At 46.9% G+C, this 15,164-nt stretch overlaps 1 protein-coding gene across 1 annotated transcript; it reads left to right on the top strand.

The window, feature by feature from the left end:
• The first annotated feature begins 1,044 nt into the window (after positions 1-1,044).
• On the top strand, positions 1,045-11,916 carry GFI1B (growth factor independent 1B transcriptional repressor). Its single transcript, XM_063174397.1, has 7 exons — positions 1,045-1,322; positions 6,167-6,295; positions 7,698-7,844; positions 8,401-8,663; positions 8,925-9,062; positions 9,492-9,657; positions 10,055-11,916. The coding sequence occupies exons 2-7, from the start codon at positions 6,181-6,183 to the stop codon at positions 10,231-10,233; spliced, it is 1,008 nt and encodes a 335-aa protein (XP_063030467.1). The 5' UTR covers positions 1,045-1,322; positions 6,167-6,180; the 3' UTR covers positions 10,234-11,916.
• Positions 11,917-15,164: the final 3,248 nt, after the last annotated feature.

Here is a 15,164-nt window from a genome sequence, read left to right on the forward strand (position 1 = left end):
CTCAGCACACAATGCTGGTTTGCACTTTACCTCTGATGAATTCCTTGGAAGGCATGTCTGCACTCTCAGTTCCACCATGCACGGAGAGGGGACATCTGAGGGCACACACAGCTCATGCCACTGTGCACCTGCACAGCCAGGAGGGTTGTGAGAATGGAGAATAGCTAGAGAATAGGTGGAATCAAGGAATTATTCCCATTCTCTCCCTCCCAAGTATTTGGGGATTTCAGCTCTCCTTGTTTGTTTCCAAGTAAGAGTGGTGCCCAAGGATTCTAAAAGAAAAATCTGTTCTCCAGCTCCTATTCCCAGCTGTGCTAGAGAACAACCTGGGGACAGTCACTCTGCCCCTGCTCCATCCTCCCTCCTTCCACTGGGCCATTACTTTGACACTCAATTATTCCACATTTGCAAACCCATTCTCAAACCTTTTTTGAAAGCAAGCGATAGAAGTGCAAATTCTTATTATTGCTCTTGAAGAGCTTTTTGCAAAGCTGTTGTTAATGAGCTTGCTTAATGAGCTTTCTTAAATCTATATTTATACCCTGTATACAGCTGTATATAGATAGAGCAATGCCTAAAATATGTGTGGATTGCACACACATATGCCTGGGAAAATGAAGGGTGATTAACACGCATCTTCTTCGGTTATACCATGCAAGTATTTATTCGTTTTTCCTTGGAAATAGGAGAGATAAAAGATCCATTCTGGAATAAAATAATTCTGTGCACATGTGCTTGATGGTTTTGTTTATGAGCCCCAAGTATGTGAGTGTGTGTGTGTGTGAGACAGATGGTGTGTCTGTTTGTGAGAGATATGATGCGGGGATGAATGTCTGTAAAAATACAGGTTTCTTAAGGGCTTTTCTAAATTTTTTTTTTTTAACTGAAAGACAAAATAACAAATGCCTGCTCAGTGCATTATTTCCTGTGTCATGCTTTTTGTCAATATGACAGAGGAGTATTCCTGCAGAAGGCAAAGCTGCCCCTAAAAGTGAAGGGTGCTGCCCCCAGGGCTTCGAGCTGGGCATCGTGAATTCTCTTCAAGTTGTCAAAGTCCTGGGAAGTTTTGATAAGCAAATACTTTCTGGGCTCTGCCTCTTATTGGCTGTTTCTTCACCGCCAGATTTTGACACAAATAATCTGATTGAAAAATCAGGGAGGGGAACAGGGGAAAAAAAAACAGAGAGAAAAAAGGAGAAGTATCTATTTCAACTGACTGCGACCAAGTGAAAAAGTGGAAGAGGAGTCCTGAGAGGGGACGACGTCTCGCTTGTCTGGGGAGATTTCAAGGCAAATCCAGTAAAGCAAAGTCCCTCAAACAGGTGATTGATTTATTCTTTTAAACACTTTTAACTGCATTGGTTTTCTCATTTTTCTGATATGTTTTTCTAAGCTTTTTTCCTCCTCCTTCTTCTTCGCTCATGTCTGCAAATATGAAATATATTCCATTGCCTAAGCCTCTTGTCCTGAGGGCTCCTTTGTGGTAATAGTTCACCTGACTCATTTGAATTGAACCTTTTGGAATTATGTGCCATGTGCTTCACTTTTAAACATGAAAATGGTAATAGAACAAAATATAACAGATGTGACAATGGTCTCAGGTACCTGTGTCCCAGCCAGCTCCGTTAGCAGGACCTGTGGATTTTTTTACTTTGCCATTGAGGAGAGGGAAAACCATGTTTTTCCTTTTATTTGCTCTTTTATAGGGCCAGACCTTAACATCCAGAGAGCAGCACACCTCTGCTGCCATCACCTGTGCCAGTTTTTGTAGATGACAATTCCTCTCCCATTCAGGATTTTTGCTTTGAATTCATCTTTTATTATTTTTCCACCCTTTTTGAATACAGGGTAATTAATCGAACAATTTTTTAGCATATGGAATTAGCTATTTATAGGCACTTCTCATATCACAAGATTGATTCAACACATTAATGGTTTGCAAGTTCACATTGAAATTGCATTTGTACAATAAGGAGATCTGGAATTTGGGAGATTGCACTGTATAATTCCATCCATGGAACCCTAAGGCAAAGTTTCCTCAAGCCAGTGGCATTCCCAACATCACAGGGAGCTATGTGAGCTTTCCAGAGAACAAGTGCTGCAATTACTGTCTAAATATGTTTTTTTCTAGATGTTGCAGCTATACCAACATTTCTGTTCAACTTCTTTGACAAAATTTCCACCATAATTTGCTGCCCCTGCCATAATGTCCATTCATCCAGTCTTACCACAAGAATTAAATATGTCCTGTTCATTTTTCCAATAAAAAAGTGGCGTTTAAATTACTTGCTCCAAGTACATTCGATCTTGCAAGGATGGACTAGTGAAGAAATGATTAATTTTGTTGTAAAGAGCTGAAATTCTTTCAAATTTGACTTTAAAAAGTCAAGAGTCCATAAAACCTCTTATTTTATTTTATTTTATTTGGGTTCTTAAACCACAGATATATCGTGTTCTACTTTGTGCTTTTTTCTTCTAAAATCTTTTGAAAGAGAAACTATTCTGTATTTTTGGAAGCTTCACTTTTTCCAGAAAAAAAAAAAAACAGAAAAAGAAGGGGAAAAAAAGCACAAAAAGGGTAATATTAAGATATAAATGTAAATAATATCAATTAAACAATGGAAAGGAAAAAGTGCTTTTTAGCCTAAAACTTTGTATGCTCATAAACTTTAAGATGTGGTGTAATGTACTACTAGTGAGTTCTAGTCTTCTAATGCCAGTTAAAATTTAATGTTTCACTGAGTGTAGCAAGAAAAAGCATTTAATCTCTACAATTAACCTTGGAAATCTGAAAACAGAATTACTTGAATTTAGAGAAAAATGAAAGTCAGCTTTAGAATGGAGCTTTCACTGCAAATTGGGTTCAGTGTGGCACAATCCTGCAAACACTGTCCCCACCAAAGGCTCCATAACCTAATCCAGTGAGAGTATGAGTTTCTAAATTCATGGAATTTATAGAATATAGAATTCAAAGTTTATTTCTAAATTACATCAAGGACCAGTGCTGTGGGTTTGGGAACTGAGCTGTTGTGCAGTGAAGCGAGTGAGGGCTTCATGAGCAACACAGGATGCACTAAAATGAGGATCCTGGAGTCAGAAGCCACCCCTAAACTAAAAACCAAGACCACTTGCAATGTTTCAGTGTCCCATTAGAGTTTTACCTGGGATACTCTGCAAAATCATCCAAAAGCGTTGCTGAGGGTGGAGGAACTTTGAGTTTGAACATGCAAATGCTGGATCTGCTTTCAGATCTGACTGGGGAATTTATAACTGGTGAAAGAAACCCTTCCAAGGTGCTTCAGGTGAGGTACCCAAAATAGTGAAGCTGCTTTTTTCCCCTTGGCTCCTGCTGTCTTTTCCTCAAGGCACATTAGAACATTATTATACAGCTGCATGAATGGCAGGCTAATAAGAATGCCAATTTTAGCCACCTGCTGGTTTTATATCCTCTATTGAATTAATAAAAATGCCAGAACACTTCAATTTTGAATGGGCACTCTTGCCCAAGCAATAAATTCCCTTGTGCACTTACCAGTCCAGGTAGAAACAGCTGCCACAGGGGCTGAAATGAGCAACAAAAAAAAGAAAGTTTAATTTTCAGCAAAAGGTTGAAGTTAAATTCTGTCAGAAGCTTCAATAACTCTAAAATGTAGCAGGTGGCAGGGTCCACAGCACTGCTTTTCCTGGGAAATACAGTGAGCCATTAGGAGCAGCTGATCTCTTGTACAGATAATCTGGAGTTTCGAGGAAGAACAGTCCTTTTTCCTCCCACAATCTCTGCTTGTAGCTTTCCTCTAGCCTGGTTGTGTGAATCACAAAGCCAGTCCAGTACAGTTGTTAATTAACTCTGCTTTGGGCTCCCAGTTCCTTTTTTTTCTGTAAAATGGGGTGGGGGAAGGTGACTTCCTTTTGCAACGTTCAGTCCATTGAGGATGGCTGTGCTCAGTCCTTATCAGCACTCAGGATACTGCACCAAATTTGACTTTTACACAGCCTGGGGCAAACCCATCCAGAAATGTTCTTTTTATTCATCTGCTTTTAGGCACCACTGGAAAAGAGGGGCTGTACTTAGTGCTGTCTGAACTTGGCATAAAACTTTGCTGGATTGTTTAAACCACCTATCTCCCATCTGATTGACCTGGCTGAGCTGCCCAGCTGCTGCCACAGGGTTCTGCAGGATTCTGCAGCCTGAGGGCAGGGAGAATTCCAGCAGGCACAGATGCATGCAGGCTCTCCCCACTGCCACAGCTCCTCTACCATGGAGGAAGCCCAGGGAAGGCAGGAGCTGGTTAATTCAGGCAGAGGAATCTGATGCCTGAAGTTTCCTGGTGTCAATTCCCTCATTGTGGACACAGTGCTGCCCCACCACATGGGAAAACCCCTGTGACAGGAGTGGAAATTCCAGGTTTAAAGGGTTTGGAGCAGCACTTTGCCTTGGGGCAGGTTATAATGCAGGGCTGGGTCAGAGCACAGGTGGCTCAGCTGGGACTGACCAGGAGCTGAGCAGAGCTGCTGAAGGGTCACAACCCACTGCAGAACAGCCCTGTCTTTGAGCTGCAGCTATTTCTGTGCCTGCAGCTTTCACTGGGCAGGGGCTCTTTACAGATCTTTGAATAAACCTCATTAGAGTGTTCCAGGAGAGCAAAAAGCAGCAGTGTGTGCTTCAGTGCCCCTTCCCTCAAGGGCCTGCTTATGGTCCCTCCTTGGTGCTGTTCTGTCCTTTTTCAAAAATTAAATTAAAAGTCTGCTCTTGTCCTCAGTTTTCTATTATTCATCTCAATCTAGACGTAAATTTCTTGGAAAAAGATGAAGAAAAACAGGTGAGTCATTTCAGAAGAAAAAATTACTTGAGCCAACAAGAGTTATCCCTGAATTCATAGATGGAACAGTGGGAATCCTGGTCCAGATTTAAAAAGACAGCAGCATATCCAAAGGCAGCTGGGCTGGGGGCAGCCTGGCAATCCCCCTGTCCCCAGCAGACCTGGCTGTGGCAATCCCACAGCTTTGGGCACCACTGTAAATGTGGCCCTCAGACCTTTAAACAAAACACCACTGGGCTCTGTAATTATATTTAGCATGAAGGGGCAGTACAGGCACTTCTGATCTCTGGGGAACAGACCTTTCCATCCCTGCCTGTTTGGGATTTCAGGACTGCTGTGTCCTTGGACAGACATTTCATATCATTCCTGCTTAACAGGTGCAAACTTTATGGATTTTGGGGGGTTTTCTTTAGTAAATAAGTAAGTTCCACTGAACTGCTCTCAGGAAGGAACAAAACTTAATTACAGTTTCCAGTCAACAGAGAGTCAGGACTTAAATGCTGACTTTTCAAATGAAATATAGCAAGATTTGTTTTTAGTGCCTCTATCCCAAACAATTACAAGGGAAAATGCAAATACAAATGCAAATTAAGCACCAGCTGATATTAGTGCTCACAACATTGTCCCTGTTGCCACCCTGCCTCCATCAGAGCAGTTACCAGCCCCAGGGAGTGGGCACAGGGTGGGCTGGGTTCTGGGTAGCAAAGATAACACATTCATTGCAAGAGAATTTGGTATGATTAAATTTCAGCATTTTTTGTTTGTCCCTAACCCGCCTTTTCAACGGTCTGCAATATTTGAGTTGGGTCCAAAAGGTGACTTCTCACCCAGCCCTCCTGCTCTGCCTCTGCTCTCTTGTTTGTCAGCCAGAGCTCCAACTACTCAAGCAAGAGGGAAACCCTCCACACATCACTCTGCAGGGATCTCCCTGTCTCTCTCCTATTATTGGTGTCGTTTCTATCATTGTTGTTTATATAATCATTTCACAGTAGAGCCCAGGCCGTGGTTTGGGACAGCACAAACACTCAGACTTTCTCCAGTGGGGATCTCTAACCTGTGGTTCCCTCTCCTGCCAGGGAGGAGAAGATCAGAAATGAAAAAATGAAAAGTCAGACAGGACTGCAAGAGACAGGTCCTGGCTTTCAACATGCCTGCCAGACAGTTTTGGTCTGTAACTCAGATCTCAGGTTAAGCCTGTCCCTGTTTCTTTTTCTGTAATCCTTTGCCTCAGCCTGGGGTAGGTTGTGAAGTATGATTTTTACAGGGTGCACTTAATCTGAAACAAGTGTGAATTTACTCCCCAAGCCACAGAGGTTTAGCTGGTGTTTTTCTGTGTTTCATCCCAGAAGGTGAATGGAAGATGCCACGTTCCTTTTTGGTGAAGAGCAAAAAGGCTCACACCTATCACCAGCCCCGCTGTGTGGAAGATGACCTGCCAGTCCTCCCCTGGGGTCCAGTGCCCTCTGCCTTCACTGGTGAGTGTGTCCATCTCCTGGGCTTGTAGGAACACCCTGAGGTGAATCAGTCATTCAGCAGGCAGCTAAGGGAGCAGGATGAGTGAGCTAAGGAGCATCCAAGGGCTTCCACACAGGGATGTCAGTGTAAGGGCAAGCTGATCCCTTTCTGTGTGTCCTTTCCCTGCATAAATCCACACTGATCCTCCCTTTGTTTCCTGCTGGGTTACTGGGGAGGTCTGAGCTGTAAGATGCTGTGTGGAGTTGGTCACAATTGGGAAAAATGACCAACTTCAGGCCACTTACAGCTGGGAAAAGAGCTTGCACTGGGTTGTCAGTGTTCTACAAACTCACAACTCTGCCACTTCCACCTCTGGTTTCCTGTGCTCACTGCCCACATTCCCTCTGGACTGCATCTTCTCTACCATCTCTTCCTGGTGTTAACACCACCCAACACAGCTCTGCCATCCCTGCTGTGCTCCCTCTGCTCCTGCTCTCCCACAGCCATCCAAGCAGTGGCAGGGCCAGGGTAATTATCTCCTCCCTTCAGGCACCATTCAAATTTTCTTTATTCAAATTTAGGATCAGTTTACCCTTTGTTCTAGCCCTGGCTATCAAATTAGAGTCTAGCCCTGAGATAAGTTTGATAAAAAAGAAAGGAGGTAACATTTTAATTTCCATTCCTGCCATCATCCTTGGGCCATTTGTTGTGTCTCTGGTGCAGTGGCAGGTTTTGACAAGAGATAAACACTGTTCCTCAGCAGATCTAGCCCATCTCCAGCAGAAAGGAGACACATGTTGCACCTCTGTGATTTTAGATTTTTACTACAAAGTTTAACAAGTGTTGGTTCGTGCCTTTAAGGGCTGGGACAAGCATGGAGAAATAAATGGGAGTGTGGGCAGGAGGAGATGAGGCTCAGTGCATAAGGACTTGCCTCCCCCCTCTGCTTCCCTACTTGGCTGTCCATAAATCCAAGTTAACAATACCCAGCTCTCTCAGGAGAGGGGTGGGGAGGTTAATAAGTTAGTGATTGTTTGTTACCCACACAAATGGAAATGGTTTTAAATAGGGAAATTATTCTTACAGACATAATTCTGGGGTTGATTTTCTCTAAGTGTATCAGGTATCAAGGATCCTATAATCTCATCCTGCCCCCTCTGCCTTGCCTATTTCATCCTGCTTGGAATTTCCCTTCCTCAGCAATTGGCAGATCTTGAATGCTGATTGCATCACTCTGCACTTCCTCAGGGAATCGAGCATGGGCTGCTCTGTCCAGGCAGGAGTTCACACATGAGTGCAAAACTCACCTAAACAGACTCTTCTTGTAGCAGCCAGAGTGACATAACTGTGCAAGAAGTGACATAACTTCACAGCAGCCAGAGTGACATAACTGTGACACAACTGTGACACTGCTCTTTACAGCCACAGGAGACAGGACACCAGAGGACATCAAGAAACAGGACCTGGGATGTGTGGTTCCAAAACAAGAGAAGGACCCACCTGAACTGAGAGAAGAGAGTGTCCCTGTCCAGTACCTGAGCAGGATGCTGCCAGGCCCTTCAGCTCAAGGTTGGCTACCCAAAACCCCAATTGCAGAAGAGGTCAGGGCTGAGCTGGTTATTGAACCCCTAAAACTGGGCCCAGATTTTCAGTAAATGAGAGTTCTTATTTTGACATCAATGGCCAAACTTGCCACAGGCAGAGCTCATCAGGAGCATTCTGTATTTCCCTTTGCAATTCTGGTCTGTACCAGGAAGAAAGAAGGACTGTGCTGTTATTCCCTGTGAATGACCCTCCCCACATCAATGCAGCTCTGTGCTATGTGGGTCAAGGCAGGTACCCACAGGGCACTTGTTCAAACACCTCATCAAGGAGGGCTAGCAGGGGGCTCAGTATTCCTTTAGCCAGAAAATTTCCATGGCATTCTGTGCCATAAAATTTCCTCAGACTGAAATCAAAGTCATGACGGGAACTTTACCTGGGGAATGAGGATTTGAATCAAGGAGAATTTACCAACTGCAACTCCCGAGGCAAGGTGGGGAGGCAAGATGGGGAACTTTTTAACAGGTGCCCAGCTTCAGGCCATGGTGTGACACTGACCTCTCCCTCTCCTTTGCAATCTCAGAGATGGCCATGCCAGGGCTGCAGATCAAGGACTGCACTAACACAGCGAGCACCCCAGCCTTCTACAAAGCTGGATTTTCCTGGGATGCTTTCCACATGCCATACAGCTACCAGCAGATGTCTTCCAGCATGCAGTCAGCCCTGCTGGAGCACCCTGTGAGCCTCTATGGGAGCCACCTCCTGCCCAGCACCGAGCCCCCCCTGGATTACAGCCTGCATTATTCCTCAGACATGGAGACCTTCCACTGTGTCAAGTGCAACAAGGTGTGTGTTAGATGAGAACCTCTGGGATGGGGAGGGCCTGGAGGGATTTTCATGGCACACATGAAGCATGGAATGCTTCATTTGGGCACACCAAAATGTGGCTCAGAGCAGGGCCTGCAGTCAGGAGAACAAGGCAGTGGGAATGCTGCAGTTCACATGAGCTCTCACAGAGGGGAGAATGAAATAAAGAGAAGGAATTGAAAACAGAGATGGAGGTGCAGCCACCTCATGTCAGAAAATCACAGGGATTTTGTTTTGCAGGTGTTCTCCACTCCCCATGGCCTGGAGGTCCATGTCCGAAGGTCTCACAGCGGGACCCGTCCCTTTGCCTGTGAAGTGTGTGGCAAAACCTTTGGGCACGCTGTGAGCCTGGAGCAGCACACCAACATCCACTCCCAGGTGGGTGGCATGGTTTCAGAGAACCAGCTCTGGACCTCAGCTCTTGCTTAACCCATTACAGAGGAAGTGGCACTTCCTAGGTTACAAACGTGATGCTTTTCCTGTGGCACGCAGTGACAAGGGCAGGAGCTCTGAAAACTACAGGCCAGAGCTCTTGGTCTCACAAATCTCAGTCTGCCCTTCAGAATTCCTTGGAAGGCAAGGGAGGATCATTGCTACTCACTCTGCTAGAGGGTGCAGGAGCTGGGATCACAAGATGTGATCCATTTCCATAATTAACCCTCCCTGCATTCCCTTTGTGCTGCACCCAGCGTTATCAGTCCACGAGCCAAGGAGATTTGCTTATCAAATCTACAACTCTCATCACTCTTCAAGCTCTGTCACATGTCTTACAGCCTCAGACATCCCATGATTTTCCTTCCCCAACAGGAAAGAAGCTTTGAGTGCAAGATGTGTGGGAAGACATTCAAACGTTCCTCCACCCTCTCCACTCACCTGCTGATCCACTCGGACACGCGGCCCTACCCCTGCCAGTACTGCGGGAAGCGCTTCCACCAGAAGTCAGACATGAAGAAGCACACCTACATCCACACAGGTGAGAGACCAAATATTCCATGAGAAAACCAAAATTCGAGCTGATGTACACTCACAGACCCCAGACACAGGTATTAGACTGGGGGTAAGTGTGCAGAGGCACTGCAAAGTCATTATTCCACATGGGATGAGACAGCAGGAGGCTGGAGCACATCTGCCTGACAAGGGGTGGTTATTGGCCAGCCTGTGGTGCATGTTGGGGCTGTACCCAGCTGGAGAGGACTGTCCCTGGTTCTTCCCACCCTCTGGTGCTGGATCTCAACCCAGTCACATCACCAGGAGAGCTGGGCTGGCAGCACCCTGATGCCCAAGCAGGTCTGACTCTGCTAAAACGCATTTCTCTCTCTCTTTGTTCACCCGTTAAAGTGAGGTTTTCTGCCATTTTCTGTGCCCTGCAGGGGAGAAGCCCCACAAATGCCAGGTGTGTGGCAAAGCCTTCAGCCAGAGCTCCAACCTGATCACCCACAGCCGCAAGCACACGGGCTTCAAACCCTTCAGCTGCGAGCTCTGCGCCAAGGGCTTCCAGCGCAAGGTGGATCTGCGCAGGCACCGCGAGACCCAGCACAGCCTCAAGTGAGGCCTCTCTGCTGGAGCTCCACCTTCAAGACTGTCCCCAGCACCTCCATCCAGCTCATAAAGCTCCCATGGTGTCCTGTGTTCCCCTGGGGACTCACCAAGTCATCATTGGCTTTGGTGTTTGGCACCACAGGGCCTTGCACATCCTGAAGAAATCTGTGGGAGCTTTCACTTTTTGATTGCAACAGGTACCAGCCCAGATCTGACATCACCTGCTCAAGTGTAAATCCAGAGGAATTCCTCCAAGGTCACTGTAACTCTGGCTTTACACCAGGAGCAGGATCCAGGTTGTCAGGCTGCCCAGCTGGGAGGAGGAGACTCCTGGGCTGGTGGCAGCAGCAATCTGTACAAAGCTGGTGCTGTAACCATGTTCTGCTCTGATGGTTGGGAAGATAAGCCCAGGGCATGCAAATAGATTGCGTTCAGTCAGCTGTGTTCAACCTGGACAGGCCTTCTGCAGAGACTTGCCCAGGCCATAAATTCTGCCAACAGACACCTTAAAGTCATTTCTTTCAGCAGAGCATTTACTGTGATCAAATGACAACTTAACTGTGCTGTATTTTTAGCTTGGAGTGGGAGGAAAATACTGAAGAAACAGCTCCTATCCCTTACAGATAACAGGGGTCTCCAAATACATTCCTCAGACACACCACACTGCAGAGATCCCAAGCAGGCTCCAGGAAGAGCCAGAGCACAGCACCAGGCACGAGCTAATGATCCCCATGCCTTGGTACCATGGGAGAGTCTTGGAATCGGGGCTAGCATGTCCCACAATATTTCCCTGCATGCTGCACATGCCAGCTTAGAGCTGTCCTGAGCAATCCTGAGTCACTGCCTGGGCAGGAGTGACCCTGGATATCAATGTCAAGGGCCAGAGTTCTGCTTGCCAGGCTCTCTCCTCAAGGAGGAAGTGACTGAGCCTGTACATGTTGGCAGAGCATGCAAGTACCTCACAAGTATTATACAAAGAGAGCAGTGGTATTTCCTCCTTTTGCCAGGTCTGGGGGTTGAAGCAAAGCACTGGAGCAAGTAAAGAACCAGTTTCCCTCCAAGCTCTGCCAATTTCTCTCTATAATCTTTGGCAAGGCACTGCACTGGGCTTTTGTTTTTCCAACCCCTCCTGGTGGAGTGGGGCCATTCACTCAGGTTTGTGGAGTCCCCTGAGTTCTTAACAGGAAGGACAAAGTATTATTATAACATTATTATAACACAGACAAGTGTTTTCAGTTAATTGGGGCATTGTAGCAGCACGTGGCTCACTCCATAACTGCATCCCTGAACACACAGCCCTGGACAATGACACCAGTGGAAATTACCCTGGGAACAGGCTGGGGCCAATTCACTCCAGAGGCTTAGGAAGGAGTGCCCATCATGGGCAAACAAAAAATGATCCAAGTGGAAAATTCATATATTGCCAGAAGAGAACTGCCCTCAGTTCCACTGCTGTAAATCCCAAGTTATTCTCCTAAGACTTAAAATGTTCTTGTCCCTTTTATGCTGTGCCTAAGCTGTAAGTCATTAATCTGTACCTGGAAGCTCAAACCCAGAGTCTGTACTCCTGGCTTTACTTGTACACTGTAAATATGTATTTATACTTATTCTAATGTATATTTTTATTGCACTATACCAGACAGTGACATGTACAGGCCTGCTGGGATTTATCTGATAAATCTGTTCCTTCTTAGTAACTGGGCTAACACAGTGTATTTCATGTTCAAAACACTCATTTAAAGAATGGCTCACACCTGACTCTGGGGACACAGGCAGTGGGGATGGGGTGAAAAAGGAGAAGGGAAAGAGTCTAGGATTGCTCTTTATGGTTTGAATAGGAATAAAGATGGAAATTCACATGCAGGAAAGGGCCCCCATTAGAGAGATTTCATCCTGGAGACAGATTGGTGCAGAGCCAGCTCTGCAGAGCAGGAGGGCACACCAGGTACATGGAATGTGTGTCCAACAGCCAAAGCCCCCAAAAATCCCTGCTGTCCTTCCCTGGGCCATTCTGGGGAAGGTGCATAACCTGTGATGGAACTGCTCCCCAGCCCCACACACACCTCTGAACACCCACACATGCACAAGCCTTGCTCAAGGTAAAGGCACTTCAGCTTATTAAAATTACTGCCCAAAATGCAAACTGTGTTTGTTATTCCCCTTGTCCTCCACTAATCTGCAAACAGAAATATTCAAAGAGGGTGTCAGCATCTGGACTGCTCAGGAGCAAAACCTTCCAGCCCCAAACCACACAGGCATACCAGCACAGACTTCCCTGGGGACAGCAGAGGTGACTGATTCATGTAAAGCTTCCCAATTTTGGCCATTTGGAGTCAAGTGCTGGCACACATCAATTGGGAGAGTGCCTGTGACCACTCATAAAACCAAACCAGACCCCTGGTTCTCCTGAGCCTTGTGAAGAAGAGCTGCTGTATCCATTAGATTTTCATTCCAAGGTACAGAGGAGCTAAAACCCTCAATGGACAGTTGGGATCTTCTCTCCTCTGTGCTCCTACAGCTTCTCCCTCCAAACACAGCACTCATCACCCCAGTCCTGCTGTTTCCCAGGACTCCAGGGTGGGTTACTGAGCCCAGAGATTCCTGAGGAGCAGCTACGCTGGAGGAGGCAGTGCCAGCAGAGAACTGGTGTTGTTAACACTCAGCCTGGTGCTTGTGAGGAGCCTGGGGAGCCCATCCCAGGACATCCAGGGACAAATTTGGCTGGATGGGCAGCAAGGGGAGGAGCACAAGGGATGGCTGCAGGCAGTGCTGCAGAGCTCAGGAGAACACAGCTGTGGCCAGAGCAGGGCAGGGGAACTAGGCTGAGCCATCCCCACAGGCACAGGCAGCACAACAGAGACACAGCCTGTGCAGGGGGGCACTGGCAAAGGCACCAGCAAGGGACAGACAGGAGGCGACAAAAGGGAGGAGAGGACAGGGAATTAACTTCCAGTGTTTTCCACTAAGACACTGCAGTTTCTTCCTCTTGAGTAATGAGTTGTCACTTTAAAATCACCTAATGCCCAAGTCCTGGCATTGCCTGAGGCCTGTGGATGCCCCTGCTTGAGGCCTATGGATGCCCCTGCCTGAGGCCTATGGATGCCCCTGCCTGAGGCCTGTGGATGCCCCTGCTTGGGGCCTATGGATGCCCCTGCCTGAGGCCTATGGATGCCCCTGCCTGAGGCCTATGGATGCCCCTGCCTGAGGCCTATGGATGCCCCTGCTTGGGGCCTATGGATGCCCCTGCTTGAGGCCTAGGGATGCCAGCAGCCCAAATGAAAAACAAGGCAGAGCCCCAGTGCCCCTTCTTCTCTCTCAGCCATGGGCAGACCTGCTACAAAGAGCAGGCAAAGGGCTGCCCTGATCCTTGGAGCTGCTGAATCTGTACCACGGGCACCCAAGGATGCTCAGCACCCCTCAGGACCAGGCCATGGCTGTCACCAACTCCAAACACACCTGGCCTTGCTCTCCAAACATGCAAATCCTCAGTTCTGATCACTCTGGCCCAGCCCCTTTCTCACCACCTCCCCTTGCATCACAAACACTCTGGTCAGTCAGTCAAGGAAACAGATAGCAAAAAGCAAAATCTCAACTAATCTCTGTGGCTGAAGAAAGAGCTGATTGTTTTTGCCTCTGAGCTGGCTCTGTATCCTGTACTTCCTCAGTCCCCTTCACAACTTCTTCCCTTTATTGCTAGGGAAAAATAAATCCTGGTCTCTGGCTGTTTTGTTTAGCAAATGAGGGACATGCAAAGCACTAACCCCGGGCATTGTCAGGAGGAGAGAGGTGCCTCTGTGTCTTCCAGACAGCCTTGAGGCACTGAGAGCAGCAGCCCAGAAGAGCTGTGATTAAGGGTGGATTTCAGTTTGGACATGATGAATCTGTCTCCCCAGTGAGGACAGAGCCAGGGGACACCTGCAGGAAGCAGAGGGTGTTCCCATTAGGCTGGAATTTATCTTCAGATTGTAATAACCTCACAGAGTGCAATCCGGGAGGAGGCAAGATCCTGAAGCCTTCTTGTGTTGGCAATTGTTAAGGAAGCCCTAAACAGAACTGAGGGGAAGGACAGGGAAGAATTAGACTCCAGTTGGATGCAGGTTCTACTGGTTAAAGTTATTTGCTGCATCTGCTTCCTTCCCACCTTAGACACCACAAGAAGGGGTTTTAAGTGAAAAAATAAAAGATAAGAGCAGAGTCCCTTGTCCTCGCAGCACGTTGCTCCCCAGTCTCAGGTGATGGAGACACAGCAGCAGTTTAAATCCAGCCCATCAGCACAGCACACAAAAGGAAACTTGAAGGTGTGGGGACAGAAATAGCTGCATACACATTTCCTTGCACAGGGAAAACATTCCTGCCTGCAATTAAGGGCCTAACATGAGACTGGATATGGAGCTCATCCTGTAGCGTTGCTACGGAATAATTTTAAAAAAGTACATCACTAACCATTTTTTAAACATTTAATCTGCTCACAAAGCAGAGATTTCCCTCTGCTTTTCACCTGGAATAGCACATCCACTCAGAGGAGGCAACCCAGAACAGCCACACAGGAATTATTCAGGGATAGTGAATCTCTATGCTGGATGAGAGGTAAGAGAACACAGATCTCTGCAGAATTCCTGGCCCACCATCTTAAAACTAACAGTCACCATGGACACACACTCATCTTACATCTTTAAACTGAGACTTAAGATCTGCCACACATTTCCTGCACGACCTTGGGCAAGGCTTGAGTGCTGGATTTCTGAAGTTGTTCAGCACACTGTGAAGCTCTCAGATGATCTTCACCCCATCTGTGAGAGGAGGATAATCATTCCTCCTCTCCCCTTCATTTCACTTGTTTATTTCAACGGTAAGATAGTCAGGAATGAGGCTGCTCCTCCTTATCTGCCACATCCAGCACCTCACACAATGGAGCCTTGATGGGGCTGGAACGCCCAACTG

Source organism: Melospiza melodia, chromosome 22, assembly GCF_035770615.1.
Source record: "Melospiza melodia melodia isolate bMelMel2 chromosome 22, bMelMel2.pri, whole genome shotgun sequence".
Classification (NCBI taxonomy): Eukaryota; Metazoa; Chordata; class Aves; order Passeriformes; family Passerellidae; genus Melospiza; species Melospiza melodia.